This window comes from Tiliqua scincoides, chromosome 3, assembly GCF_035046505.1.
Source record: "Tiliqua scincoides isolate rTilSci1 chromosome 3, rTilSci1.hap2, whole genome shotgun sequence".
NCBI classification, from domain to species: domain Eukaryota; kingdom Metazoa; phylum Chordata; class Lepidosauria; order Squamata; family Scincidae; genus Tiliqua; species Tiliqua scincoides.
In genome coordinates, this window is record NC_089823.1 from 240,522,476 (window position 1) to 240,550,044 (window position 27,569).

Consider the following 27,569-nt stretch of genomic DNA (forward strand, 5'->3'; position numbering starts at 1 on the left):
GTATTTTCCTGCTCTGTAGAATTCCCTCCCCCTGTTGTGGTAGTTGCATTTGCTGTGCAATAACCAACATGGTTATGGTGGTTAAAACATTAAGAGGCTGCTTGGATTTGCAACAGGGTACAGCCTTAAACTGTGTGGTTGTCAGAAGGATTGTTGCTCATGTGTCACCTTTCGGCAGCCCTGCAGGGTAACAGTAGGAGTGAGGAGTGACATTTGTATGGCGGTTTTCTGCGCACTTGTCCAAAGGGTTCTGCGCCTTTTCTTCTGCACTCCCGGCATTGATCTTCTAAGCTGTACTTTTTGCCCCTCTGTTGTTGCAAACCCTGATGTGATTTGCACTTGGGCCATGTTCCTCCAGCAGACTGCATTCCAAGGTCTCTCTTGTGCTTTTGCAGCCGGGATGGACAACGAAGCCTGCTCTCACGAGTGACTGTGAAGGCAGCTTTGTGTGTTATCAGAAGAGGCAGCAGGAAGAACATCCTGTTCTGTCCTTCCTCTGCCAGGTCATATCTGAAGTGCAGTTCCCATCTCGCTCTCGCTGTCATGATGCCTTGCTTGGGTTCCCCCCTTGGACGTGATGCAGGAAGCCTCAGCAGAGAGGGTCCCCTTGGGCATCTCTGCTCTCTTCTTCCTGTCGTCTGTGACCCTGCACTAAGAAGGGCTTAGTTTTTAGAGCTGGTCTGAGCTGTGACCTCACTTCAGAAGCAGCTGTAGGCAGAACTCAGTGAGCTGAGCCTCAGCATCATATTGTGATAATCTGATTGACCTACACTGCAGGCTTGTTGTAAAGATTCTGGAGTTTATTGCCAAAAAAAACCTTGAGATAGAAATGCTCTAAAATTCTATTTTTGTTTGTTTTTGGTTGTTTTAATGAGTGAGTTGTTAAGATTTATATTTTGCCCTTCAGCTAGCAAGCTGTGTGCTTTATTAGTGTCATTGTGGATCAAATACAAGCAAGCCATCATTTAATAGTTAAAAATTGGAATACACATTTTTAACAGATGAATGGTATATTGCGGCTCCAACCCATCTTTTCAGGATACTTTAGCAAAGTTTATACAATGTACAATAAAATATGGGGTGGGAATGGGAGTCAGGGAGGGAGACCCAACAAATATTGCTCTGAAAGTCATTCAGAGAGAGAGAGAGAGAGAGAGAGAGAGAGAGAGAGTGCCAGCGAAGTGGAGAGACAAGTGTTTGCTGTATTTTGTACCTTCTGCCATTTGACTTTTTTCCAGCCAGATGCCCGAGAGAGGCTTTCTGGCCAATATTCAGTATCATTTTGTTTTCTTCTTTTCATGCACATCCAGGAGGCTGAGTGGGGAGGGGTCTGGTCTATTGTCTTCTGGGCTGCTCTCTCCATAGCCTGCTGTTGTCTGCTCTGAAAGAGGGGTGGGCAGGGACTCCTGGGACTGCCACAAAGGAGTTGCCCACAAAGCTTTGGCTGCTCCTTGATCTTAACCTCAGGCTCACAATCCAGCCCTGCTACAAAAAGGCCAGGAACCCCCTTTCATGTGGTGATGTCCTGATGTCAGCTGGCTGTTGCTGAGCTGTGGGAAAAGATGGAGAAAGTGTCATTGAGCAGGGAAAGCTGGAAGTCCCTTTTCTGCTGCCAATTAGAAAAGCACAAAGCATATGCAGGGGCCATATGGAGCCCCCCCCCCGGCTGAAACAGACGAGGGGAGGGTGGTGATGGGGCAAGCAGAATGGAGGTGGGGAAGGACAAAATAGGGTAGGGGCTGAAAACAGCTGAAAAAGTCTTTGGAGCCCAAGTCTACCCACCTGCATGGCATCGGCAACTGCATACAGTAATATGGAAAACTAAACACATTCCTAAGTCTCTCTAAAATCTTTTAAATATAGAAAATCCTGCAGAAAATTAGCATCATCGTATTTAGGCTCACACTAGAATGGAAAATGCCCTGTGTGCACCAAAACATATTTCTGTAGCAGCTGTAGTCCCACAGCTGTGTCCCTGAACTCCTATACGCTCATTCATGGTAGCAGATCCACAAGCTACAGAGCTACTCGAGCAGGCCAGTTCCCTGTCTGACATTGTGTCAAGGCCTTGGCCCAGCGCATACGGCTTGTGGCAGTAGCGGCAGCTGCATGCCCGCGGTAGTGCCCCCAGCATCCTGTGCAGGCAAGTTGCCTGAGTGAGATGGGAAAATGTAAGATCCCAGGAAATTTCTGGGCCCCCTCCTTGGGCTTCCGAGCCCCCTTTGACCATGAACCCGGGTACAAATTACTCCCTTTAACTCCCTTTACCTAGGCTCTGAATGTGGGGCCTTCTGCATGCAAGGGACAGGGGCTGACCCACAGAATGACAGCCCCAGTTTGAGAACAGCCCCACTGGATCAAGCCATAGGCCCATCTAGTCCAGCTTCCTGTACATCACAGCAGCCCACCAAATGCCCCAGGGAGCACACCAGATAACAAGAGACCTCATCCTGGTGCCCTCCCTTGCATATGGCATTCTTGTGGAAGTCATTTGCACCTTCAGTCTTGCACGGCACTGTCAGCCCAAGTGGCCTTGTTGCTCGGTCTGTGTATGTATGAGAGAGAGAGAGAGGAGGCCTGCACACATGCAGGCCAAAGCAGAGGAATACCTTGTTACTCTCTGGTTGGTCCTAATAAAGGCATCCAGCAGCAAGCTTTCAAGCCCTGTAGAATTCTTCATCAGACTAGATGGTGAGCAAAAGGAGGTGGGAACCGTGGGTATGTGCAAGGAGTTCCCCAGCCACCTGCAGCTTGTAAAGGCAAAAGTGACAGTCAGGTGCAAAAGAGAGTGACTAAAATGATTACGGGGCTGGGGCACCTTCCTTACGAGGAAAGGCTACGGCATTTGGGCCTCTTCAGCCTAGAAAAGAGACGCCTGAGGGGGGACATGATTGAGACATACAAAATTATGCAGGGGAAGGATAAAGTGGATCTTTACACTCTCACATAACACCAGAACCAGGGACAGCCACTCAAATTGAGTGTTGGGAGAGTTAGAACAGACAAAAGAAAATATTTCTTTACTCAGCATGTGGTTGGTCTGTGGAACTCCTTGCCGCAGGATGTGGTGATGGCGTCTGGCCTGGACACCTTTAAAAGGAGATTGGACAAGTTTCTGGAGGAAAAATCCATTATGGGGTACAAGCCATGAAGTGTATGTGCATCCTCCTGATTTTAGAAATGGGCTATGTCAGAAGGCCAGATGCAAGGAAGGGCACCAGGATGAGGTCTCTTGTTATCTGGTGTGCTCCCCGGGGCATTTGGTGGGCCGCTGTGATGTACAGGAAGCTGGACTAGATGGGCCTATGGCCTGATCCAGTGGGGCTGTTCTTATGTAGGAGGCTTTCTTACCCCTGAAGGCATGCGACTCTTTCAGTGTGCACTTGTGCCTGGGTGCTTAGATAGTGGAAGCAAAAAATAATTGAACCTCCCCATTCCCTGTTTGGAAATGTAAGCTCTCTGATGCTTGGTGGGTTGTCATTCCCTCCCCCCCCCCCACCAGCAATATGCTGCCCCCCAATAACTCAACTCCTGTGTCTCTGTCAGTTTTGGAGAAGGCCCTCATTTTCCGAACTCTGTGCCTGTGTCCCGGACTGGCTACATGAACTCCTGACACATTCTGCCTTCGACCTCATGCACACTCCATGTTTACTCAGCCACTCCCAGCAGCAGTTTGCTCTGTTTGTGGAAAGTCAACCCCACTCCTCTCTGTTTGGAAATGCTCAGGAGAGAGTCCCAGAGAGAGTGTGCTCACTTCAAGAAGAGGAGTTCACTGTTTCCACCAAGATTTGCAGGGCGGCCTACTGCAGCTGTGTCTGAGTGGGGGGCCTGCACCCTCCGCTGTTCCGCTCCCTGTAGGGGCACCTTGTCTTAGGGTAGGTGTAATCTGATATCTACACTTGGTGTGGAGGTGTTGGGTCAGTCACCCTTCACCAGTCAACAGAAGAGCAACCTTTTCTCAAGGACGTTTGCACTCCCTGAATTCTTAAGCCTGAACTGAGCCTTGGTATTTATTGTCCTGAAGATCCAGCCTGCCTTTAAACCCTCCAGGCTTCTGAACCAGTGGAGATGCCCTCGTAGACGCTTCTCCCATCTGGCTTATTTAAGAGCTGTCTCCACCCTCTTAGCCAGTTCTGACTTGGAAAAACGAAAAAGATGTGAGTCTTTGCGGTGGTGTTCTGTGGCTTTAAATCCAGACTTTGCATGAAACCTGCACAACTCTGCAGTGAGTCAGGAGGCATGACCCGGCCTGTGCGGTGACTTGGCACTGACTGTGCAGCTGCATCTGTTGCCAGACAAAGGGCCAACAAGCCAGCGTGTGTGGAACAGTGTCCGTCATCACCAGGGCAACCCCCTTGCGCCTGCCTGCGATAGCCAGTGCTGCTTCAGAGACAAGTGCCTGGCCTGCCTCCTTCCCTCCCTCCTTCTTGTGGGTAAAGGTCACTTTCCTCACTCCTGATGGAGCTGGAAAGCTGCCTGCAAAGGCTGCTTCCTTCCATTTAGGCCCTTGATTCCTTCTTCACCTTCTCCTTGGCCTGTGAGGGTCCTTGGAGCCCTGAAGCTGTGTCTGTGAAAACTTTGGCAGCTCCTGCTGGGCTCTGTCCAGATGGGTGGGGGCAGGCAGGCAGATGTTTGCAGCTTTCCTTAGTAAAGGAAAGCCTCTGATGCCTTCTCCAGTACTGACCTTTTCCTACTTCCTGAGGTCCATCACTAGAACCTTGTTGCAGGCTCTTCTGCCATTGGGAGTACAGTTGTTCTCCCCCATTAATACAGGTGTGCGTCACTTATATGACGGTCTCTCATTGGTTTACTGTACTGTAGCTGAAAACTACTCATGAGTCTCTACCCCTTTAACTCGACTCAAAAACGATTCCTAACGGGCAGACTTTCCAAGTCACCCAGAGCATTTTGGAGACTCTAAAAGACTTGAGTTCTGTAAAAAAAAGTCAACCATGGCTCTGCAGAAAAAACTAGAGCTGCTGCTAGGGTGTGTGTGTGTCGAAGTTCTCATTTAATACTTCCCTGCTGTCCCTGTCCCATCTGTAAACAAGGTGGGAGGGGGTGGGATGAAGTGTGGGGACAGAAGCAGCAAGAGGTAGGAGGGTCATGTGCAGCAGCTGGGAGGCTTACCAGGATGACCCAATCCTTTGCAGCTCTACTCAGAAGTAGTTCCATTGTAGCTGGTCATTCAACGAGCCTGCTGGAGCCATGCCGTTTCTCCTGGATGGCTAGGAACCGCCTCCCCCCACCTTCTCCCCTCACTCTTCCAGGGAAAAAAACCTTCATCCAATGACCATCGGCTCCTTCAGAGATGGACAAGAGAGCCCACTCCCACCTCCCCCCCCCCTGCCTCCTGCTCAATGCAAAACCAAAACATCAACTTTTTCCTGCATTCCAGGTCTCTTGTTATCTGGTGTGCTCCCTGGGGCATTTGGTGGGCCGCAGTGAGATACAGGAAGCTGGACTAGGTGGGCCTATGGCCTGATCCAGTGGGGCTGTTCTTAACTGCAATTCCCAGGAAGCCTTGCAGGTCTCTTGTTATCTGGTGTGCTCCCTGGGGCATTTGGTGGGCCGCTGTGAGATACAGGAAGCTGGACTAGATGGGCCATGGCCTGATCCAGTGGGGCTGTTCTTATGTTCTTAAACTACAATTCCCAGGAGGCCTTGCAGGTCTCTTGTTATCTGGTGTGCTCCCTGGGGCATTTGGTGGGCCGCTGTGAGATACAGGAAGCTGGACTAGGTGGGCCTATGGCCTGATCCAGTGGGGCTGTTCTTATGTTCTTAAGTGCTCCTGGTTGTCTTTCCCAGAGATGAGCACACATCTCTTGTCACAGAGAGTCAGCAGTCCCTGTGAAGGCTTCATGGCAGGGGAGGAGAGCATCATCCCCTCTCTGTCGAATGACAAGGGGCGAGGGTGCGCATGGGTTCTGTTTTTCCAGACACTTCACCCCCCCCCCCCCGTGCCTGTCTGGCTATCAGATGGCTGAGAACAAGGGTGAGGATTGCTGATTTTCCACAGCAGTGAATTTCTTCCATGACTTATCTTATTCTATGTCTGTTTTACTTTTGAGAGCCTCAGCTGGGAATATTGCAGAAACTGGTCGGTCCTGGCAGTGGACGGCACCTGGATGGGGATTCTGAAGTGACGCTTGCAGCCTCCCCGGGGTGCAGGACTTCAGACATATGTCTTCAGACAGCGACTGTGGAAACAGTCCTGATGGTTGCCAGATCCCCAGACGTGTGGGTGGCTTCGCTTGCAAGCTGTCTTTGGATCTGCCTTTTGCTCAAGCTGTTCTTCTTCCGCTTGGTTTTGGGTTTTATAATTGCAGCACCAGGAGGTAGGAGAGGTGGCCTGACCTTTTGAAGGCTCCTTGTGCAGTGAATTCTGGCTACCTGTTTTTTAAATAACCATGGATTAATGGATGGAATAGAGCCAAGGGTCAAATGGCCTCTATTTGGCACCACAAATTGTGCTCCAAAGTAGGATGTCTGTTTCTATTCCTTCCTGAAGCTTGGGGAGTGGGACAGACCGAAAGATGGACAGAATCAGAACGCCTCAGACAAGCCTACAAAGAACAGCCGATCAAAAGAAGTGCTTCAGACAGGAGATGGTCACCAGTTGCATAGCTGGGTCACAGGGATGCTGTGATTCCAGGTAGCACTCCGTGGGTAGTGGCAATGCTGCTCCTGTTATGGTTTCCAGGGTCCTGCTCCCCCACTTGCAACTGAGCTACTTGGAGTGAGGCCACTTGCTTCAGGCAGCCTCTGACAAGCGCAGGGAGGGTGTTCTGAGGCCTAGGGAGGCCACCTCCGGAAGACCTTAGAATGTCACTTTCGGTTTTTTGGGCAAAACCAGAAGCTATGTTTAAGACCTTAAAAAGCTTTAGAAGACTTTCTAAGGCCCAGGGAGGCCATCCCAGTCCTCGGAACACCTTCCAGATGCCCCTGAAGTGCAACTCCAGTTGTGTACAGATCAGGGGGAGGCCCAGGTCAGGGCGTGATCCTGGAAGGTGTGTCCCAGGGCGGCACTTCTTCCAGCTATGCCACTGCTCCTCATGCAGAGCTCAAGCCCACATCAGCCACAGGAGGCTGCCTGGAAGCAAAAAGCTGGGCTCGCTGTCTGGGTGATTTCATTTAGTTAGTCTGCCAATTGCCATTAATGGGGCCAATTAAAAGCGTAATGGTGATGCCTCCAGCTGCTTAAGTGTTGTGAATCACCTCTCTTACTGCTGTGCTGTTCTGGGGGGGAGGGAAGGGCAGCACTCCCACCAACACCCCAGATACTTGGGTTCAGAATAAATCAGGCAAAATTAGAGAGATGCACAAAATATTCCATCTTTGTAATTTGGAGACAGAAGACACCTTGTGCAACGTTCTGCCTTGACTCTCCTTCGTATCCAAACGCCGTACTCACCTTCAGTTCTCAGATTGGAGAGATGCACATTTTATTTATCTTTTTAGCTCTTACAGAAAGAGGGAATTGGCCCTCCTTCATGTAAGTAGTTCGAACCTCCCATTCACTCTACGGGGCAAATGCCTCAGGCGCAGAGCCTCTTGCACCTTGAGGACCCCACGGAAGGCTCTCTGAGGCTCCTGACGGGGTTGGAAGCTGTGCTTCTGGTTTTCTGGAAGCACCGTTTAAAGCAGGGGCAAACCTACAGGAGGCTTCCTTTGGGCATCCTGGAGCTGTGTGAGGCACTGTGTGCTCCAGGTAAGTGGGGGAGCCCCAGGGCTCCTCGGAGTACACGTTGAGGAATTCTGGTATAAGCCTTTTACGTTTCAGAAAGCCACCCAGTTTAAGAACATCAGGTGAGCCCCACTGGATCAGGACAAGGCCCATCTAGTCCAGCTTCCTGTGTCTCACTGTGACCCACCAGGTGCCTCAGGGAACATACAAGACGACAAGAAACTTGAATCCTGTTGCCAATCCCTTGTACCTGACATTCTGAGGTAGCCTCCTTCTAAAATCAGGTTGCACAAAACCATCGCAGTTTGTAACCTGTGATGGACTAGAAATCTGTCCAGTCGCCTTTTAAAGGCATTTAGGGCAGATACCACCACCACATCCTGTGGCAAGGAGTTCCACAGGCTAATTACATGCTGGGTAAAGATATATTTTTTTTTGTCTGTTCTGAGTCTCCCGACACTCTGTTTTAGTGGATGTCCCCTGGTTCTGGTGTTGTGTGAGAGGGAGATGAACATCCCTCTAGCCACTCTATTCACCCTCTGCATAATTCTGTATGTCTCAGTCATGTCTCTCCAGTTGGTGCTTTCCAGGTCTTGAGCCAGGAGTATGCTCTGCTTTAGGGTGTTCTTGCAGCATCTGTGGGGAGGTAGTGTTTGTGCCTATAATGTGCATCACATCCCTTGTTTCCTCCACTTGGTCAGGCAGCAGCCTTGGGACAGTTGGGGGGAAAAGGTTCTGTGCTCTAGAATGACCATCCTGGCTTTTGTCAGCTGGGCTCCTGGCTTACCTTTCTCCTCACCGAGCTCTCCTCCCCCCCCCCCCCCCGTTTTGTCTCCTCAGTGTGCCGAGACTTTGCTGTCCTGGAAGACCACACTTTGGCCCACAGCTTGCAAGAACAGGAAAGTAAGTCTCCTTGGACCACCAAAGCGGGTTTTACCACATGAAATGCCACATGGAAATGCCCCACGCAAATCCAGCCCGTGAACATCATAAAGTCTCTGACTTTGCTGGGCTTTGTCTCTCTCGCTGCTTTGCCTAATGATAGTTTTGCATGGGGGGGGGGGGAGTTGGGAGCTACACAGGGCCTCATGGCCCCCAAGCTCCTGGAAGACTTAGGCAGCTCACCCTCTGGCTTCTGACATCTGGCACTGCCCTCCTTGTACACTCAATCTTAAGGGCTAGAAACCTGCTAGTTCTTAAGACACAGAGGAGTGAAAGCCAAGGCGCGCAGGAAGGTGAATTCTGCACACAGTGCGGTGTTCCGTGATCCTGCAGAATTGCAGTGCAGCTGCAGCCCAGCAGAGCTGTGCCTGTGCGCCATTTTGTGGGATCGCAGAATGTTGTGTTGTGCTCAGAATTCACCTTCCTGAGCATCTTACTTACGATTTTGTTTGTCTCAAGGTTGTGAGGAGAGCCCAGCCCGCCTCTTCTTCAAACTCTTTTCATGAGGTTGGAGGCCTTTGATCAAAGAGTGCTGTGAACTTTTGCTTGCTGTGGGAGCTGTAAAGAGAAGGGCAGTATTGGGGGATAGCCTGGCACAGCTGTCTGAACTGGATGTGCAGGTGGAATTGTGGGGGTGGGGGTACCATCGGTCTGCCTTGGAAAAGGCAGCAAGACCAGGCAGAACAGACAACCCCTACAGCATGTTGGGCCTCAGATGCCCCTTGCCCACATCACACATGCCTCGGGGTGGAGAGTTGAACTTGCCTTAAGGATTGTGGGTCTGGAGCTGGCTGGGTGGTAATGGTTGTTGAGGAGAGGTGTGGTGTGGTCTTCTGTAGTGTTGCGCATTAACTCAGGGGAGCTCTCTGGCACTACTGGTGCTACTGTCCAAAGAGCATGGATTGTGGGACAGGCACATTTTCCTCCTGGTGGCAATTCCCCCCCTCCCCCCTGCAGGTGGATGGCAAATATCTTGGCTGCCCCTCCCTGTCCTCCTTGTACTTCTCAAGCACTATTTGTACAGTATTAGAGTTCATGCAAGCTGTTTTAAAAGAAGATGGCAGTCAGGGAAAAGTGGGCGCCTGGATGTTGTTCTGATTTTGACCCCCTCCCAATCTAGACATCTGTCCAGAGTCTTCTAGTTTACCTGGAAAGGCATAATGGGGAGTTTAACCAAGGACTCACTGGCTCTCTGGGACTCACAGACTAACAGTGTGCATTCATGTCTCCATGCAGTTGAGCACCACTTGGCAACAAATGTCCAGCGCAACCGTTTGGTGCAACATGACTTGCAAATGGCCAAGCTGCTACAGGAGGAAGAGGACCGCAAGGCACACGCCTGTATTCAGGAGCGCCGCAAAGACATGTGAGTGCACCGAGTGCCATGGTTTTTTTAATCCTGTGGCTGCTCCTCTCAGGTGTAGGTGAACAGAATCATGGAGTCAGCTGTCTGTCTTACCCTTTACTGCAGAGCCTATAAACACGTGAAAGTGGCCAGTAGTCCATCTAGCCCAGCCCTGGCAGGAAGTGCCTCACCAAGTGGTTGGGTAAAGAGGTGTCCTTCCCAGCCTGGGACTGGGCTTTAGCCTTCTTTGAGCATAGCAGGTGCTCAGTCCTCAGCATACAGCTCTTGCACACATCCCCAACTGCCTTGTGCTGAGGCTCTTTGCGCATTATGCTGTGCCCACGTGCACATATCTGTGGGATTTGGCTGTACCAGGTTCATTTATACAGAGCAATAATCTATGTACACTATATCCGGATTGTATCTCCACTGAACGGAACACGTGAATATTCGTACCTGGGTGCAGCTTACCTTCGTGTGTGAACAGCCATCTAATCCTGTGCTGCTCTCCAGAGTCCCAGGCAAAAGTGTTTTCCAGCCCTTTCCCCTGAGGGTCTTTGCACTGAAGAAGCAGCCAGGAATTAAGTCGGCGGAGAAGGGGAGCGGCTGCGGGTGGGTGGCCAAAGCACTTTGCCTCTTCTGTGTGCTGATGGGGTTTGCTTTTGAAGATGTGCTGGAGGCAAATAGCTTCAGTGCTGCTATGTGGCCCTCACACAGGAGCACAAAAGCAGGGGAGGTCAGGGCGTGTGAGTGGTGGGTGTGTGGAAGGAAGCCAGCTGGCCGTGGATGAAGCAGCCTGGGCACAGGGGACCTCCTCGGCTTTTCAAGGACAGGATCTGGAATGAGGCCACAATCCGGGGCCTTGTGTTTGGATCCATCTGAAAATCCCTGTGGCATAAGGGGTTGCTTCCCTCTGTCACTGCTGTATCCACCAAAAGCGCAGGAAATCCTGAGCAGGCAGATGTGCTGGGGGGCAGCAGAGAGTTTGCCTGGGAAGGGGACTGCTCTTCCACTGAAGGATAGGGTAGGGCTCCTGGATCTGGCTCTGTTCCTGGAAAGTGGCCTGGGGAGGGGGGCTGTGGCCTTGTGTGGCTTTGTGCAGTTCCAGCTGGTGCTCCAGCTGCAGCCCTGCCTTTAGAAAGTAACTTTGTGCCCCAGCAAGTCCTGGTCGGGTTGTCGCCATGTGCTCTGCATGGGGACTGCCCTTGGAAGTACTTGGAATCTACAGCTGGGACCAAATGCTGCAGCCCGACTCCCTGGGTTCAATTCAGGGTGCCAGTTGCCACCTTTAGAGTCCTCCATGGTTGGATGCTGCTTGGTGCCTTAAGACCATCTACTGCCATATGGCTCTGCCTCCCTGTGTCCCAAGTTAAACGATGGGTCCTGGAAGAGCCTTTGCCCATCAGTGGTGGAGCTTTTCTGTTTTTGGTGACAAGCCAAGTGCAGGAGATTTTGGAATGGTGTCTGTGAATGCAGCAGGTACATCAGAATGCAGCACTCTTTCGTGGGGCTGTTTGTCTCCAACTGCGTGGCCGGCAGCCAAGTCCCAGGGCCTCCTTGCTTTCTCCCTCTGTCTGCCCATGTGTGTCACCTGACGTGTCCCTTCTCTCCCTTCCTGCCTGCCCACCCTTTCTGTGCCATTCAGAGAGCGACAGGACTGTGAGATTGCTCAGGAAATACAAGTCAAGCTGGTCATTGAAGCAGAGCAGCGGCGTCGGCAGGAAGAGGATGATGAGGTAAGGCAGCCTTCAGGCCGTGGGTGTGCCTTGGAGCAGGTTTTTCAAACATTTCCCTAGCAGCAGGCTGGCCGCTTGCCTGGAAGGACAAGAGGGGGGGCTTCCAGGGGGGGGAAGGCGACTGCCTGCTGCAGATCCCATTGCATGGAGAGGCTTTCCAGCCCCTCCGTGGGCACCTGCCTCAACTGGGGAGCCTGCAGTCTCTGAAATGGCCATTACAGGAGGCTTGGGCAACCTGAGAGCTGGCTCCTGTCTCTGCCTGTTATTTCTTTAGGACATTGCCCGAATTCTACAACAGAAGGAGCTCCAGGAAGAGAAGAGACGGAAGAAACCCCCCGCAGAGCCTTTGCAGCCTGGCTCTTACGAAAAGGGCCTCCATCCAGAAAGCAGAGGTAATGGTTGCCCTGGCCCGTGAGTGCTGCGCAATGCAAGGCAGTGTGAGTTGCAGGGTGTGGCTTCCAGCGGGATGGTGTTGTCCACCTCTGATCCGGAAGCTCAGCATTACAGGCCTCTGGCGCTAGGCTGCAATCCAGAAGACTGAATTGTGCTGTGGAAACTGTGTGAATGTGCGCTGTTTGTGAGCCAGAGTTTCTTACCGGTTTTGCTTTCTCTGGCTCTCCTGCTGGACTCCTGAGCTGCTTTTGAACTTGGAGGAGTTTAAGAATCAGACTGATTGGGAGTTGCTGCTCAAAGGGAACTTGTAAGAAACACTCTGGCACTTGTCCTCTTTTTGATCTGACTCCTTCTGATCTGCATGTTGTGGGTAAAGGTGCAGTTGGTATCCAGTTGTCAGTGGAAGCTACTGCTCTGCTTGTGGGATTCAGGTCCTCTTCCTCGGGTCATCATGTGGCAGTTGTGGTGGGAACTAGTTGTTGATTTCAGGCACTGGTGGGGCTTCTTCCTATGTGGTCTACAAGAGCACTTGTGGCCAGTGGGTGGTGGTGTGATGAGAAGTGAAGTGCTGCTCTCAGGATGTTGCTTATGAGGATGGATGCATCCAGCACAGGACCCACAGAGTCGGGGTGGTGTAGTGGTTTGGGAGGTGGACTCAGACCTGGAAGATCCAGGTTCAAATCCCCCCTCATCCGTGAAGCTTCCTGGGTGATCTTGGGCCAGTCACTTTCTCTCAGCCTCACCTACCTCACAGGGTTGTTGTGAGGACAAAAGGAGGGGAGCAGCCGTGTACATAGCCCTGAGCTCTTTGGAGGAAGGGGGATATAAAAATGTGAATAAATAAATAAACAAACTTTCTGTTCACTGTCAGACATCACTTCTTGGCAAGACTTTTGCTCCTGCAAAATATTACAGGAAGCTGAGCTCCTTGCTGAATCTTCCTTTCTACTTTGAATTGCTCTTGCAGTCAAATGAGCCACAAGCCTAAGGATTGTTAATGCCTGGGTAGTTACCTTGCAGTTTCTGATGGGGTGGTTCTGGCATCCCCTGGTATCCCACGTGCATGTGCGCTCTTGCTCTGCTATGGTTTTGGGGGGAAAGGTGCAGGTTTCTGCTGCAGTCTCTTCCTGCTTCTCAACCCACTGCCTTTGGCTTTCTCATGAAAATGGGTTCCAAAGAGAAGCCCGCCTGCTTCCAGTTTTTCCTCAAGAGTTATGCCTCTTCTTAGTATGTGGCTACAATGCGCCCCAAGCCTTATCACAATGGGATGTGCCCTTGCAAAAGTCTCCTTGCATGTGAACCTGTGAAGCTGCCTTTACAGAACCACAGCGGAGCGGGGGCGTCCTGCTGCCACCACCGCCGGACCCACAGAGGGCAGGGAGCGAGCGGGGAGCATCCTGCACTGCCCACTCCCAAGTGCATGGCTGCAGCGGGCAGGGAGGGAGGTGCACGGTCCCTGCACCGGGGAGCACCTGTCAGGGATTGGGCAGCTCAGGACGCTCTCCGTGCACTCCCTGCCCTTCGTTGGTCCGGTGGCGGAGGTGGCTGCAACCAGGAAGACCTCGCTCTGCTCCCTGCCCAATCCTAGGCTTGTCTACTCTGAAGTAAGTCCCATTTAAGTCAATGATGCTTACTCCTAGGAAAGTATGGATGGGATTGTGACCTTACTTTGATAGTGTTTACAAAAAAGTTGTGAAGAATACAATTTTAAAAGCTAATGAATAAAAATATATCTTACGATCTGTGACAGAGGTGTCCAAACTTTTTGGCAGGAGGGCCACATCATCTCTCTGACACTGTGTCAGGGGCTGGGGAAAAAAATAATTAATTTACATTTCAAATTTGAATAAATTTACATAAATGAATATATTAGAGATGGAACTTATATGAATGAATAAAGGTCTTGCAATAGCTCAAAGCCTATAAAAGGCCTTGCACAAAGCAAGGCCATCCTTTCCTTCACAGCCACTGTTGCATCACAGATGTGAAACAGCAAGCGGTGGAGGGAGCTCTTGTACCACAGCTCACACAAGAGGTCAAACAATCGCCCTCATGCTGTGAGCAGTTGTGCCGGCCAGTGTGGGCTCCAGCAAGACTCCGAAGGGCCAGAGTCTCATTGGAGACTTGAGGCTTCCTGCAGGCTGGAGTCCCCGAGGGCCGCAAATGACCCCGGGACTAGGGTTTGGGCACCCCTGATCTATTATTAACAGTATTTATATACCGCTTTTCAACGGAAAGTTCCCAAAACGGTTTACAGAGAAAAATCAAATAACTAATGACACCCTGTCCCAAAAGGGCTGACAATCTAAAAGGATGCAAAAGAACAACAGCAGACAGCCACTAGAAAAGCCAGTGCTGGGGTGAGGAGGGCCAGTTACTCTCCACCCCCCCTCCACACTAAATAAAAGAAGAGCACCCACTTAAAAAGTGCCTCGTCCCAGTTAGCAGGGGTTATGATCTATGACAGGGGTCTCCAAACTTTTTGGCCAGAGGGCCGCATCAAATATCTGGCATGGTTTCGAGGGCCGGGGGAAAAATTTAAATATAAAATTTAAATAAATAAATTAGAGATGGAACTTAGATGAGTGAATAAATGAATGAATGGGCTCATTCATTCAACCTCTCTGGCCCTCAGAACACCCTCCAGACGCAATCAGAGCACAGTTCTGATCATGTTCAGTTGAGTGGGCCAGAGGCTTTCAGGGGACAAGAAGTTGGCTGCGGGCTGGAAAGAGGCCACATCTGGCCCCCGGGCCTGGGTTTGGAGACCCTGATCTATGAGATAGATCAGGGGTGTCCAAAGTTTTCAGCAGGAGGACCACATCATCTCTCTGACACTGTGTCGGGGGCTGGGGGAAAAGAATTAATTTACATTTAAAATTTGAATAAATTTACATAAGTTTACATAAACTAATATACTAGAGGTGGAACTTATATGAATGAATGAAGGTCTTGCGATAGCTCCAGGCCTATAAAAGGCCTTGCACAAAGCAAGGCTGGCCTTTTCTTTGCTGCTGCTACTGCATCACAGACGTGAAACAGCAAGCAGTGGAGGGAGCCCTCATCCCGCAGCTAATGCGAGAGGTCAAACAGTCGCCCTCATGCTGAGAGCGGTTGCGTTGGGCCAGTGCGGGCTCCAGCAATTTTCCGGAAGGCCAGAGGCTCATTGGAGGCTGGGGTCTCCATGAGGGCTGCATTGGGGGCCCTCACTGGCCACAAGTGGCCCCAGGGCCGGGTTTTGGGCACCCCTGAGATAGATCATAGTTTTTAATAAATTATAGACTGTTTTTAATAGTATTTTTGCTATGATTTATATACATACTATATATGTATACATGTACATGTATGTACATATACATGCTTGTATGTATACTATGTATGTATTCAGGTGTGCGCCACTTCATGACCGGGATAAGTTCTCCAATCCCCGTTGTTATGCAATTAAGGTTATTAAGTGAACATTCAGTCCAATCTATTGCCTTTGTTGTGTAAACAGGTACTCCCTGCCAGACACTAGCTGGCTGCACAGGCTACTGGAGATAGATTGCCTCTTCTTTGTATTAAGAGCCTCTCTGTTGTGTAAACAGACTCTCTGCTGCAAGCTGTGGGAGATGCCATTGCCTCATTAAGAATATATTTATTATGCTTTGACCACCGTCACATATGCGATCCATTGTTAAGCAAACAGTTGTTAAGTGGCACACACCTGTACTGTGTTTTTAATACTTATATACTATTTTTAATAAATTAGAGACTGTACAGTTCTTAGGTAACAGTTACTGGTAGGTTATTTTTCAGGATCTGGCCTCGGGTAAAATCAGACAAAATTGGTCAAACTCAGACACCCCCTAAGTTTAAGCCCCAGCTTATCCGGGGGTCATAGAAAATTCCTTGATTGTTGGCTCAAGACCTGCCCTCGACATCTGTGAGATCGACTTATGGGCGGGTGTCTGTGGTGCTTGGGCCTTGCTTCCAGGCAAGTACACTTGTGTCTCTGTGCCCTTGATGGGCAGAAACAGAGCATCTGATGCAAAGCAGCTAAATATGATGCTTATTATCCTAATTTGTCTGATACGTGGAGACTTTAGAGTTTGCTTTTATCCAATACCAGGGAGTAGGTCCGTTTAAGCACAGTGGAGCTTTCAGCTGAGTAGACATGCATGTGACTGTGCTGGCAGTGGCCAGAGGATGGGACTGGTGCAGGTTGTCGCTTGCGGCTGGAGCTGTGAGGTGGTGGTCGGGATGCTGGAATGTCTGTGCGTGACCTGGCCGTGTCTTAGCAGCCCCTGCAGAGTAGCGGAGAACGTGGGCTGCTCTGCGTTCGGAGTTCGGGGGGAGACTCTGCTGGGTCAGAAATGCCACAGAGCCTGGCCTTCCTTGCATGCTGCTTGTGTCTGTGACGGGAGGTTCCTGCCCCCGCTGCTCACTCCGCTCCTTGCTTGGGTTTCTTTCCTGCCACTGCCGCCTGCAGTCCTGGTTCCCCATCTCCTGCTCTTCTTTACGCCTGTGTCCTGCCCACCCCGCACTTCCTCTGTTTTCCTCATTTAATCCCTGTGTTTCATTGCATCCCATGATATGTCAGCCTGTGCCTGCCATTTTCCCTGTGTCACTAACCCACCTTCATTGTTTGTCTCATCCATTCGTTGCTCAGACCACTCATGCGATAGCCTTGGGGAACAGACTTCTGCATGTACGCACTCTCCCCATCCTCGGAGTGGCGATAGGCATCCTCAACGGCCCAGGGAGCACCGCAGAGGGCCCCCCCTGGTCTCTGAGGGCCTCGACTTGGAGGTGTTTGGGAGTTCCTCTGAAGTGGGGAAGGCCAAGGGTGGCCGGAGGCACCACAGAGAGAATCGGGACAGAAAACTGGAAAGCTGGGAGCCTGCTGTGTATCCAGAGGACAACAACTTGGCCCAAGGCAGCCATGGGCACAAGGACTGCTGGGAAAGAGAACCAGTGAGCCAGGAGAGGCTGCGGGGCCCACCTGCCTTTATTCTAGGCGGGGAGCTGGAATGTGCTGGCGGAGGTAGCAGGGAGCGGCAAGAGAGGAAGCCGCGGAGTCGAGAGAGAACTCGGGGGCTGCCCCCTCTCGCCCAGGACAGGGAAGATGAGGGACCAAATCTGTCCTGTGACCGCAAGTACCAGAAGCATCAGGAACGGCAGTTGCTCCGTCTAGAGACATCCCGGAGGCCCCCAAGTCCAAACACCGTTATGGAGGAAAGGTGCCCCAACCGGCATTGCAGCAACAGCCACTCACCAGATGCAACCCACCGTAGGCTGCCCCGTGAGGGTCACCTGGCACCAAAGGCCTCCCATCAGGCCAGACTCCAGGACTCAGAAGTGCTGAGTTGGCAGGGTCCCAGGAAGGATGTAGAAAGAGAACAAGAGAGAGCAGGTCATGGGGCGAGAGCCTTTCCGCATCGACGGGAGGACAGGGAAATGGACCTGGGGTGCCAACGGAGTGCTGGTGAGTAGGGTACCCGCGTGCCTGGTTCTTGGGCAAGTCTCTGCGTTCATTCTAGACCTGCTGTAAGCGTTGCAGGTTTATTTTCTTCCAGCTCTGCTAAGACGGCCCCTGTTAGGCCCAACCTGCATCTGAGTGTGTGTGGGGAGGGGAGAGGCTACAGCTGAGCAGGGCAGGTGGGCTGCATAAAAAATGCCTCTGTGAAGGTTGTTCCAGGGGAGGGGTCTAGACGCAGCCGCATCAGTTTCCAGCTTTGCTGAGCACATTTCATATGTGCTAGAAAACAGTTGAGTTTCAGCCAAGAGACTTTTGCTGTGGGTGAATGCCTTGGTTTGGGGAGCAGTCCGTCTTGGCTTTTCTGTCTCAGTTTCCCTCCAAGTTGGAACGTGGTCAGTCTGAGCAGGAGAACAAAGAAGTGTGTGTCAAGCAAGCCTGGCAGTTCCAGCAGGCCCAACTGTACCAGAAGAGAAGCAAACCGAAGCTCTTGGAGTTCTTCAGTGCTTCCGGTGGGCTTTTGGCCTCCAAACTGCATGAGAACTCTGAAGGATGCGCTCAGGAGAATCGCGTTTGTGCTGTGCACTTTCCTGGGAGTGACTGTGTCATTTACTGGGGAAAAGGCTCCTCAGCACCAGGCAGTTGGGTGCTCAGCTCTATGGCCCCTGCTGCTCTACACTAGCAGGACAGCACACCACCTCCTGTCCGGGCAGCTTGCAGCCTGTTCTTGGCATGCAGTGCTGCTCCAGGAGTGTGTGTGGAGCGCACGGGGCAAACTTGACTGCACCCGCAGTCTCTTGGGGCAGCTTCAGCTACAAAGCGCAGAACTGGGACCAAGATGTGATTCCCCTCCCTCCGGCATGTGTGGCAGGTGATGCACTGCAAGAGGTCAACCCTGGTGCTTGGGCACGGCCCCTTCCCTGGGTCGACAATGCATCACAAAAGTGGGATTTCAGGAGAAGAGGCTGGCCAAGGCAGACTCTGTTGTTTGGGACAGACTTTGCTGAATACGTAGGTTTTGGAGAGGAGAGCAGCTCGACAGGCTGAGGTCTCCGGGCATTGCAGGACCCTGTGGAACCAGCTCCCCATTGTTCCCAGCATGTATTGGGACTGTGTGAGGCACCAGGAGGGGCCAGTGGCCCCATACAGTCCACTTGCCTCCTCCTGATAGGGAATGGCAAGACTTTCACCCACACGGGTCCTGCCTGCTTGCCAGATGGGGGTGCAGTGTGGCTGTGCCTGATTTCTGAGAGATGCCAAAGCAGACCCAGAGCTTTTTGTTTCCCCAGGCCCTGCAGAGCCCAGCCTGAGAGCGGTCCCTCAGGGCTCCTTATAGGGTTGTGAACTGCCCCTCTTGGAGTGTGCAAAGCTGGGGTGGAGAGAGACTGAGCAGTTTGTACTCTGCTTAGCACCCAGACTGTCTCCATCCAGTTTACTGTGCATGCTCCTCTCTCCTGGGGGTGTAAACCGACCCTCCGTGTGCTCCATGACAGGCCGCTGAGGGCAATCATTAGACATGTTTGTTTCTGGTGAGTATGAAAGGATTGCAGCCCAAGTCTTACTGAACACAGTGGGCTTAATTCAGGAAGGTAAAGAACACCATTTTCAAACATCTCATGTGATCATGTATTTGGTGCTTGTGTTGTGCTTTTCTCAGTGCTCAGAAAGTGGTTTCCGTACAGTACCCTACCACAACTCTGTGAGGTCGATCACTGTCATTATTCCCATCTTGCACAGGGTGGAGACTGAGGGAGGGCGACTAACTGAGTCCGTGGCAGAGGCAAGATTTGTGGGACTTCTGGCTGCCCCCTCTGAAGCTGCTGCTGGTGACCTGGAATTCAGGCAGAACATCCCAGCACCTCTGAAGCAAGACAGCAGCTTCACACCCTCACTCTCTTCTCCTAGATAAGCTTTTGGGAGCCTTGAGGGATTAGTCAGATTTCTACAAAATCCCATCTTCTAATATTTTTTCTTCGGTTTAGTTTTGTTTGCCATTTTGAACCAAAAATAGCTCCAGCATCTACGGCAGGGTCCTGCATCCTCCACCGTGGGTGCTAATCATAGGTGGATCGGTGGCTCACCATCGCGACAAACATGCTCTTGCTAAGTGCATGTATGAGTTGCATTGAAGTTCCGTGAAGGCCTGCAAATTTCCCCTCCAAGAGAGCTTACTTCATGGAAGCCAGGCCCTGGTGCTCTCCCGATGGGCACAGATGCTCCTATGTGCCCAGATTCTGTGTGATGTGGAAGCAAACCCATAAGAACATAAGAACATAAGAACAGCCCCACTGGATCAGGCCATAGGCCCATCTAGTCCAGCTTCCTGTATCTCACAGCGGCCCACCAAATGCCCCAGGGAGCACACCAGATAACAAGAGACCTCATCCTGGTGCTCTCCCCTACATCTGGCATTCTGACTTAACCCATTCCTAAAATCAGGAGGTTGCGCATACACATCATGGCTTGTATCCCATAATGGATTTTTCCTCCAGAAACTCGTCCAATCCCCTTTTAAAGGCGTCTAGGCTAGACGCCAGCACCACATCCTGTGGCAAGGAGTTCCACAGACCGACCACGCGCTGAGTAAAGAAATATTTTCTTTTGTCTGTCCTAACCCGCCCAACACTCAATTTTAGTGGATGTCCCCTGGTTCTGGTATTATGTGAGAGTGTAAAGAGCATCTCCCTATCCACTCTGTCCATCCCCTGCATAATTTTGTATGTCTCAATCATGTCCCCCCTCAAGCGTCTCTTTTCTAGGCTGAAGAGGCCCAAACGCCGTAGCCTTTCCTCATAAGGAAGGTGCCCCAGCCCCGTAATCATCTTAGTCGCTCTCTTTTGCACCTTTTCCATTTCCACTATGTCTTTTTTGAGATGCGGCGACCAGAACTGGACACAATACTCCAGGTGTGGCCTTACCATAGATTTGTACAACGGCATTATAATACTAACCGTTTTGTTCTCAATACCCTTCCTAATGATCCCAAGCATAGAATTGGCCTTCTTCACTGCTGCCGCACATTGGGTCGACACTTTCATCGACCTGTCCACCACCACCCCAAGATCTCTCTCCTGATCTGTCACAGACAGCTCAGAACCCATCAGCCTATATCTAAAGTTTTGATTTTTTGCCCCAATGTGCATGACTTTACACTTACTGACATTGAAGCGCATCTGCCATTTTGCTGCCCATTCTGCCAGTCTGGAGAGATCCTTCTGGAGCTCCTCACAATCACTTCTGGTCTTTACCACTCGGAAAAGTTTGGTGTCGTCTGCAAACTTAGCCACTTCACTGCTCAACCCTGTCTCCAGGTCATTTATGAAGAGGTTGAAAAGCACCGGTCCCAGGACAGATCCTTGGGGCACACCGCTTTTCACTGGCCCACCTCACCCCAGCACTGTCTGTTCTAGTGGCTGTCTGCTGGTATTTATTTGCATCTTTTTAGATTGTGAGCCCTTTTGGGACAGGGAGCCATTTAGTTATTTGATTTTTCTCTGTAAACCGCTTTGTGAACTTTTAGTTGAAAAGCGGTATATAAATACTGTTGATTGATTGATTGATTTTCACCTCCCTCCATTGTGAAAATTGCCCATTGACACCCACTCTCTGCTTCCTGGCCTCCAACCAGTTCTCAATCCAGGAGAGGACCTGTCCTCTAATTCCCTGACTGTGGAGTTTTTTCAGTAACCTTTGGTGAGGGACCGTGTCAAACGCCTTCTGAAAGTCCAGATATATAATGTCCACGGGTTCTCCCGCATCCACATGCCTGTTGACCTTTTCAAAGAATTCTATAAGGTTTGTGAGGCAAGACTTACCCTTACAGAAGCCATGCTGACTCTCCCTCAGCAAGGCCTGTTCGTCTATGTGTTTTGAGATCCTATCTTTGATGAGGCATTCCACCATCTTACCCGGTATGGATGTTAGGCTGACCGGCCTATAGTTTCCCGGGTCCCCCCTCTTTCCCTTTTTAAAAATAGGCGTGACATTTGCTATCCTCCAATCTTCTGGCACCGTGGCCGTTTTGAGGGACAAGTTGCATACCTTAGTCAAGAGATCTGCAACTTCATTCTTCAATTCCTTAATAACCCTTGGGTGTATGTCATCAGGGCCCGGTGACTTATTGATCTTTAATTTATCAATGAGGTCTGAAACATCTTCTCTTTTAACCTCTATCTGACTTAACTCCTCGGTTAGGAGGGGCCGTTCGGGCAGCGGTATCTGCCCGAGGTCTTCTGCCGTGAAGACAGATGCAAAGAACTCATTTAATTTCTCTGCCATCTCTAAGTCTCCTTTTATCTCCCCTTTCCCTCCCTCACCATCCAGAGGGCCAACCGCTTCTCTGGCGGGTTTCCTGCTTCTAACATATTTGAAGAAGCTTTTATTATTCCCCTTAATGTTGCTGGCCATGCGTTCCTCATAGTCTCGCTTGGCCTCCCCTATCACCTTCTTACATTTCTTTTGCCACAGTTTATGTTCCTTTTTATTCTCTTCATTAGGGCAAGACTTCCATTTACGGAAGGAAGCTTCCTTGCCCTTCACAGCCTCTCTAACTTGGCTGGTTAGCCATGCGGGCACTCTCCTGGATTTAGTGGAACCCTTCTTTCTTTGCGGTATACACCTCTGCTGGGCCTCTATTACTGTTGTTTTAAGCAGCCTCCATGCACTCTGGAGAGACTGGACTCTTTTTACCCTCCCTTTCAGCCTCCTTCTAACCAGCCTCCTCATTTGAGGGAAGTCCGCCCGTCGGAAGTCAAGGGTTTTTGTTAGAGATTTGCCTGGTATTCCTCCCCCAACGTGCACGTCAAAACGGATCGCAGCATGATCACTGTTCCCCAATGGCTCAGTAACGTTTACATCTCTAACCAGGTCCTGCGTACTGCACAAAATTAAATCCAGAGTCACCTGTCCTCTGGTGGGCTCCGTGACTAGCTGATCTAAGCCACAGTCATTTAGCACGTCAAGAAATCCGGTTTCCTTATCGTGACCAGAACACAAATTGACCCAGTCAATATGAGGATAATTGAAGTCCCCCATGATTACAACCCTGTCCTTCCTTGTCACCTCCCTGATCTGTTTCCTCATTTCAAGGTCCCCATCAGATTTCTGGTCTGGAGGACGATAGCACACCCCCAGTATTACATCGCTGCTCAAGCCTGGTAATTTAACCCACAGAGATTCTACGGTGGAGTCGGACCCACCTTCAATCTCTACTTTGCTGGATTCTATCCCTTCCTTAACATAAAGGGCCACCCCACCTCCAACACGCCCCTGCCTGTCCCTCCTGTAGAGTTTATAGCCCGGGATTGCGGTATCCCACTGATTCTCCGCATTCCACCAGGTTTCCGTTATGCCCACTATGTCAATATTTTCCCTTGTCACCAGACATTCCAGTTCTCCCACCTTTGCTCGTAGACTTCGGGCATTCGCATAAAAGCAATTATACACGGAATGCCCCAGGATGGGCTGCTTATTCGCTCCTTTGTCCCCGCATCCTCTCATTGTGCCAAACTGTCTATCACATCCCATCTCCCTACCTTTCCCAATTTCTTCTCCTACCCTGCCTTTGTCTTGTTGTTCTCTAACCTCCCCATCCTCATCCCATAGGGATGAGGAGTCCCGAACCGGATGCCCCTCGGCTCCTGTCGGCCTTCCCCCAGGGATCAGTTTAAAAGCTGCTCTGCCACCTTTTTAATGTTATGCGCCAGCAGTCTGGTTCCATTCTGGTTCAAATGGAGCCCGTCCCTCTTGTACAGGCCCCGCTTGTCCCAAAACGTTCCCCAGTGCCTAACGAATCTAAACCCCTCCTCCCTACACCACCGTCTCATCCACGCATTGAGACCCCTGATCTCCGCCTGCCTAGCTGGCCCTGCGCGTGGAACAGGTAGCACTTCAGAGAACGCTACCTTTGAGGTCCTGGCTTTCAGCTTCCTGCCTAAAAGCCTAAATTTGGCCTCCAGGACCTCCCAGCTACACTTGCCCACATCGTTGGTGCCGACATGCACCACAGCCGCTACCTCTCCCCCAGCACTGTCTACTAGCCTGTCTAGACGAGAAGTGATGTCCGCAACCTTCGCACCAGGCAGGCAAGTCACCATGCGGTCCTCACATCCGTCGCAAACCCCCCTCTCTATGTTTCTAATAATCGAATCCCCCACTACAAGAAGCCCCCGACCCCCCTCCCGCCGAGGAGTATCCCGAGTGCGCTCGGATACGGGCCCATCCCCTGGAGAAGGGATCCCCCCTAGGGGATTGTTTCCCTCCTCTCCAGGATGACGTCCTCCAGTCCCGAGACTTCCCACCTGGGCAGCCGAGGAGCTGCACGCCTGAGGTTGGGACGAAGCCTGATCGTCCCCAGAAGTCTCCCCACGGTCCTCCTCTGGCTGCCTGCGCTTCTCCAGGTCGGCCACCAAGGCTTCAAGGGAGCGAACGCGTTCCCTGAGAGCCTGGAGCTCCTTGCACCGAGGACACACCCATGACTTATACCCCAGAGGCATATAATCATACATGTGGCACTCAATGCAGAACACTGGATAGCCCCCACCCTGCTGCTGGCTGTCTGACTGCATAGCTTTTTTGTTGTTGTTGTTTTATTTAGGGGTCCTTTTAAAAACCGTACACTGGATAGCAGCCCTCTTCTCAAGGGAAGAGGAAGGGCAGCGTATGGGGCCCTGGCCTCCTCGCCCTGCTGCTGAACTCGCCCAGATGCTAAACTCTTGTGCCTTACCTGGCACTTAGTTCTGTTCTCTTAGGCTGGACTGTTTTTGTGACCTCAAGCTAGTTTTTATTTGGGTTTGTTTAATTATTTATTGCTCTCTAGATCCTGTGTCCCAATTTACTGACCTGTTTAGGTTATGTTCTAACTTAGATTAGGTTTAACCTGGGTTAAGTATAGGTTTAATTTAAACAAGTAGAAAAACCTGCTTTCCACTTTATCCTCCTCCCTTCCTTCGATTAAGTGCTACCTTAGGTGCAGCTAACTTTCAACTTTGATTTAAATGCCTGACCCTTGGGCTCTTACTCACGAGTAGGACTCTGCTCCTGCTCACAAGTAGCCCTATGTACCTCCCTTAGGTGCTAACTTTCAATTTTGATTTAAGGTTGCTTTAAAGGTAAGGTTAAGGTTAGAAGACAGGGAGTTAGAAAGACAAAGCGTTAGAATGAGTACACTTACCTCCTCCTCCTGCTCCTCCTCCTCTCCTTCTCCAAAACTCAGAGGTCTCCTTGCCTTCTCCTCGCCCAGATGCTAAACTCTTGTGCCTTACCCGGCACTTAGTTCCCAGAGGCACTTGGTTCCCAGAGGCCACACGCGTCTGCAGAGTGTGCAGACCCCACACATTTCATTCCTCCAAGCAGCTATTCAGACCAAACACCCCCCCCCCCCCGGTTCCCTTGCTGCAGGCTCTGGGCCACCTCTCAGATTGTGTGGGGCTAGGGCTACATTCAAAGCTAGGTTGGCCAAGAGCACAGGAGGACAGCAGTCTCCCCTTACTCTAGTACCTGGACAGAAGAGGGAGACTTGGCTGGGGCCAAGAAACTCACTCTACCAGACTGGCCTGTGCTGGTGGAGGTGGGCTTGTGGGGGGTGGGGTTCTCTTCCAGCCGTGGAATGCGCTTCCGTGGAGCTGCCACCTGGTAGCTTCTGCCCACTCATCTTTCTAGGGTAGGTTAAAGACCCTTCCCTTTGCTCAGCCTCTGGTAAGTGGAAGGTTTCTGTCCTCCTGCTTAGTTGCATTAAATTGTTCTATGTGATGATCTGGGGGAGGATGTGTCTTCCTCTTTGGGGGTTGTATTTTAATAAAATGGGGTTAAACAGTACTAAATCAAACTAAAAAATGATTGTGCCACTTTAGAGAGAGATCAGATCCTGCTTTTCTTTTGCCAGAGAACTAGCCCAGAGAATTCAACACAGTCAACATAAAGTCAAGGAACAAAGCAAGGGCATTAGAACATAGTACAGCCCTCCCTTGCTTTATGGGGCTTCCTGGAGACTCACCCACTGCTGGCAACTGGGTGTTGGGACAGTTGGCTCCTGCTCTGGCCCACAGGACTCTTTGTACACTGCTCTTCTGAAGGGTAGAGAGCAGGTCACCATGGCTTTTTTTGCCTGTTTTTTTCTACTGTGTGGTTTGAAGACAGAGGATGTGACGGCCACAACTTGTTTATTGTCTGGTGACCCGCCTTTGCTTTCTGCAGCTCTGCAGCCTGAAGCTGGGAGGCACAGGCAAGACAGCCCTGACACAAGGCATGACCGTCATCCTCTTCTTGGCGGGGCGGGGGGGGGAGCCTCCTAGCTCTGAGCTGCTTTGCAGCTGGCACTGTTTGCATGAACTTGCAAACGGCCTTGAGTGAGGCTGCTGTCCAAGCAGGAATACTTTGGATGGCGTGCTTGGGCTCCTCTAGTCTGCTGTCTGCAGGGCTTATAGGCACTTATGCCAGGAGAAGCAAGGCAGTAAGGAGGCAAGCAGGAGTAGGGAAAGGGTGGCTCCCCAGAGTTACAAAGTGCCGGCACACTGTTCTGGGACAGTCGTCACATCAGAGTTTGGTCCCAGCATCCCCTGCAGAATTGCAGGCAGTCCAGAAGGTGCCCCCCTCCAATGCCATTGGAATGCTTCCGTGTACGAATCCTGCCACCCTGAGAAACTGCTTTTCAGCTGAACTCATCATGGATTTAAAACCCATTAAAACAGGAACCGCTTCTGAGAGGATGGAATCAGCCCACTGGGCTGTAGGCAGCTGGTGCTGCCACAAGGTCCACCCCATCTCCGGCCTTGAGCATCCAATTTTAGCTCCCAGCAAGTTTCTAGCCCTTCTTACTGCAGGCGTGACCACGTGTGCAGTGTCTGGGCAGCACACTTGGCTGGCTCTGCAGCCTCCAACGTCCAGCTGCAGTCCTTGGGCACAGTTCTAGGGCAGCAGTACGGCTCGGAAAGACCTCTCCCTGCCTGCAGACACTACTAGTTGGTGTGGCTGGTGCTGTTCTCTCCACAGCTCTTTGTTGCAACCACAGGACAAAGAGAAGAAGTTGTGCAGCCTGTAGGCATGTGTAGGGATGTGTGCAAAATGTCAGTCAGTGTGTGTCACTCTGAAACTTTTCCTTGGAATATGAAAGGAAATTCTGTTTTTTCTGTAGGAACAAAATCCAGGGGGACAAAAGAAGCCATTTACCAGAAGCCCCGCCCGGCTGCCCAGGAACAGGAGTTTTATGATGCCGAGATTGCCCGAAAGTTGCAAGAGGAGGAACTGCTGGTGAGCAGAACAGGCAAAGAAAGGGAAAATAGACGGGGTGGGGCAAAGGGTGTGATTCTGCTTCTGAAGTGCTAAACAGCACCCAGTCATCCTACAGGATGGTTCCAGCTGGCCTCCACTACTGGTGCCAGTGTCATTTCCCCCCCCCCCCCAACTATGCAGCTTAGAGATTGGACCAGAGTGTTGCTTCTAGTCCTGGAACTGGTCTTTTTGATTGAGTGTTTTGGAAACCAGGGCTGGCATGCTGGCACAGGTGAGCTTCTAAACAAGAAGGCCATTGTAGTCTGAAGCATCAGGCAAGCAAAAGCACCCGAGGAGCGGAGAAGCTGGTGTCAGCTGGCTCTGCCGTGTGCTGGACATTCTCTTGGGCCTTTTAGTATCTCCCTTTTAGCTTAGGGAAGTTGCTATTCCCCCCCCCGCCGCCGCATGACTACTCTCAGCCCTTCATGTTGGCAGCCTTCAGTCTCGAAAGACTCTGGTATCGAGCTCTGAATGGTGGTTCTGGCACAGCGTCTAGTGTGGCTGAAAAGGCCGGTCTTGTGGTACTTGGATATTCTGTGGCAGAAAATTAGGACCAAATGTCAAGAACTCACGAGGGTTTGGCGTCTAAACGTGTCTTGTTTTGACCTTTGTTCTGGGCAGAAGTGTCCCTGCCAGCTGCTTCTCCCAGCATCCAGCATTTGTACGTGGTGCGCCAGCAGGAGCAGGGGACTGGAAAGGGGCCCCTCACTGTCTGTTTATAAAAATTCCAACCCAGCTGTG

General features: G+C 51.2%; 1 protein-coding gene across 2 annotated transcripts in view; it reads left to right on the forward strand.

Annotated features, from left to right (window-relative positions):
- CCDC50 (coiled-coil domain containing 50) overlaps positions 1-27,569 on the forward strand; it is a 40,176-nt gene that overhangs the window by 2,029 nt on the left and 10,578 nt on the right. For both annotated transcript variants that reach the window (XM_066620787.1, XM_066620786.1), the window contains exons 2-6: positions 8,528-8,590; positions 9,866-9,995; positions 11,620-11,710; positions 11,985-12,102; positions 26,692-26,807. In XM_066620787.1, coding sequence (XP_066476884.1) covers positions 8,528-8,590; positions 9,866-9,995; positions 11,620-11,710; positions 11,985-12,102; positions 26,692-26,807 — 518 coding nt within the window. The remainder of the gene's footprint in view (positions 1-8,527; positions 8,591-9,865; positions 9,996-11,619; positions 11,711-11,984; positions 12,103-26,691; positions 26,808-27,569) is intronic.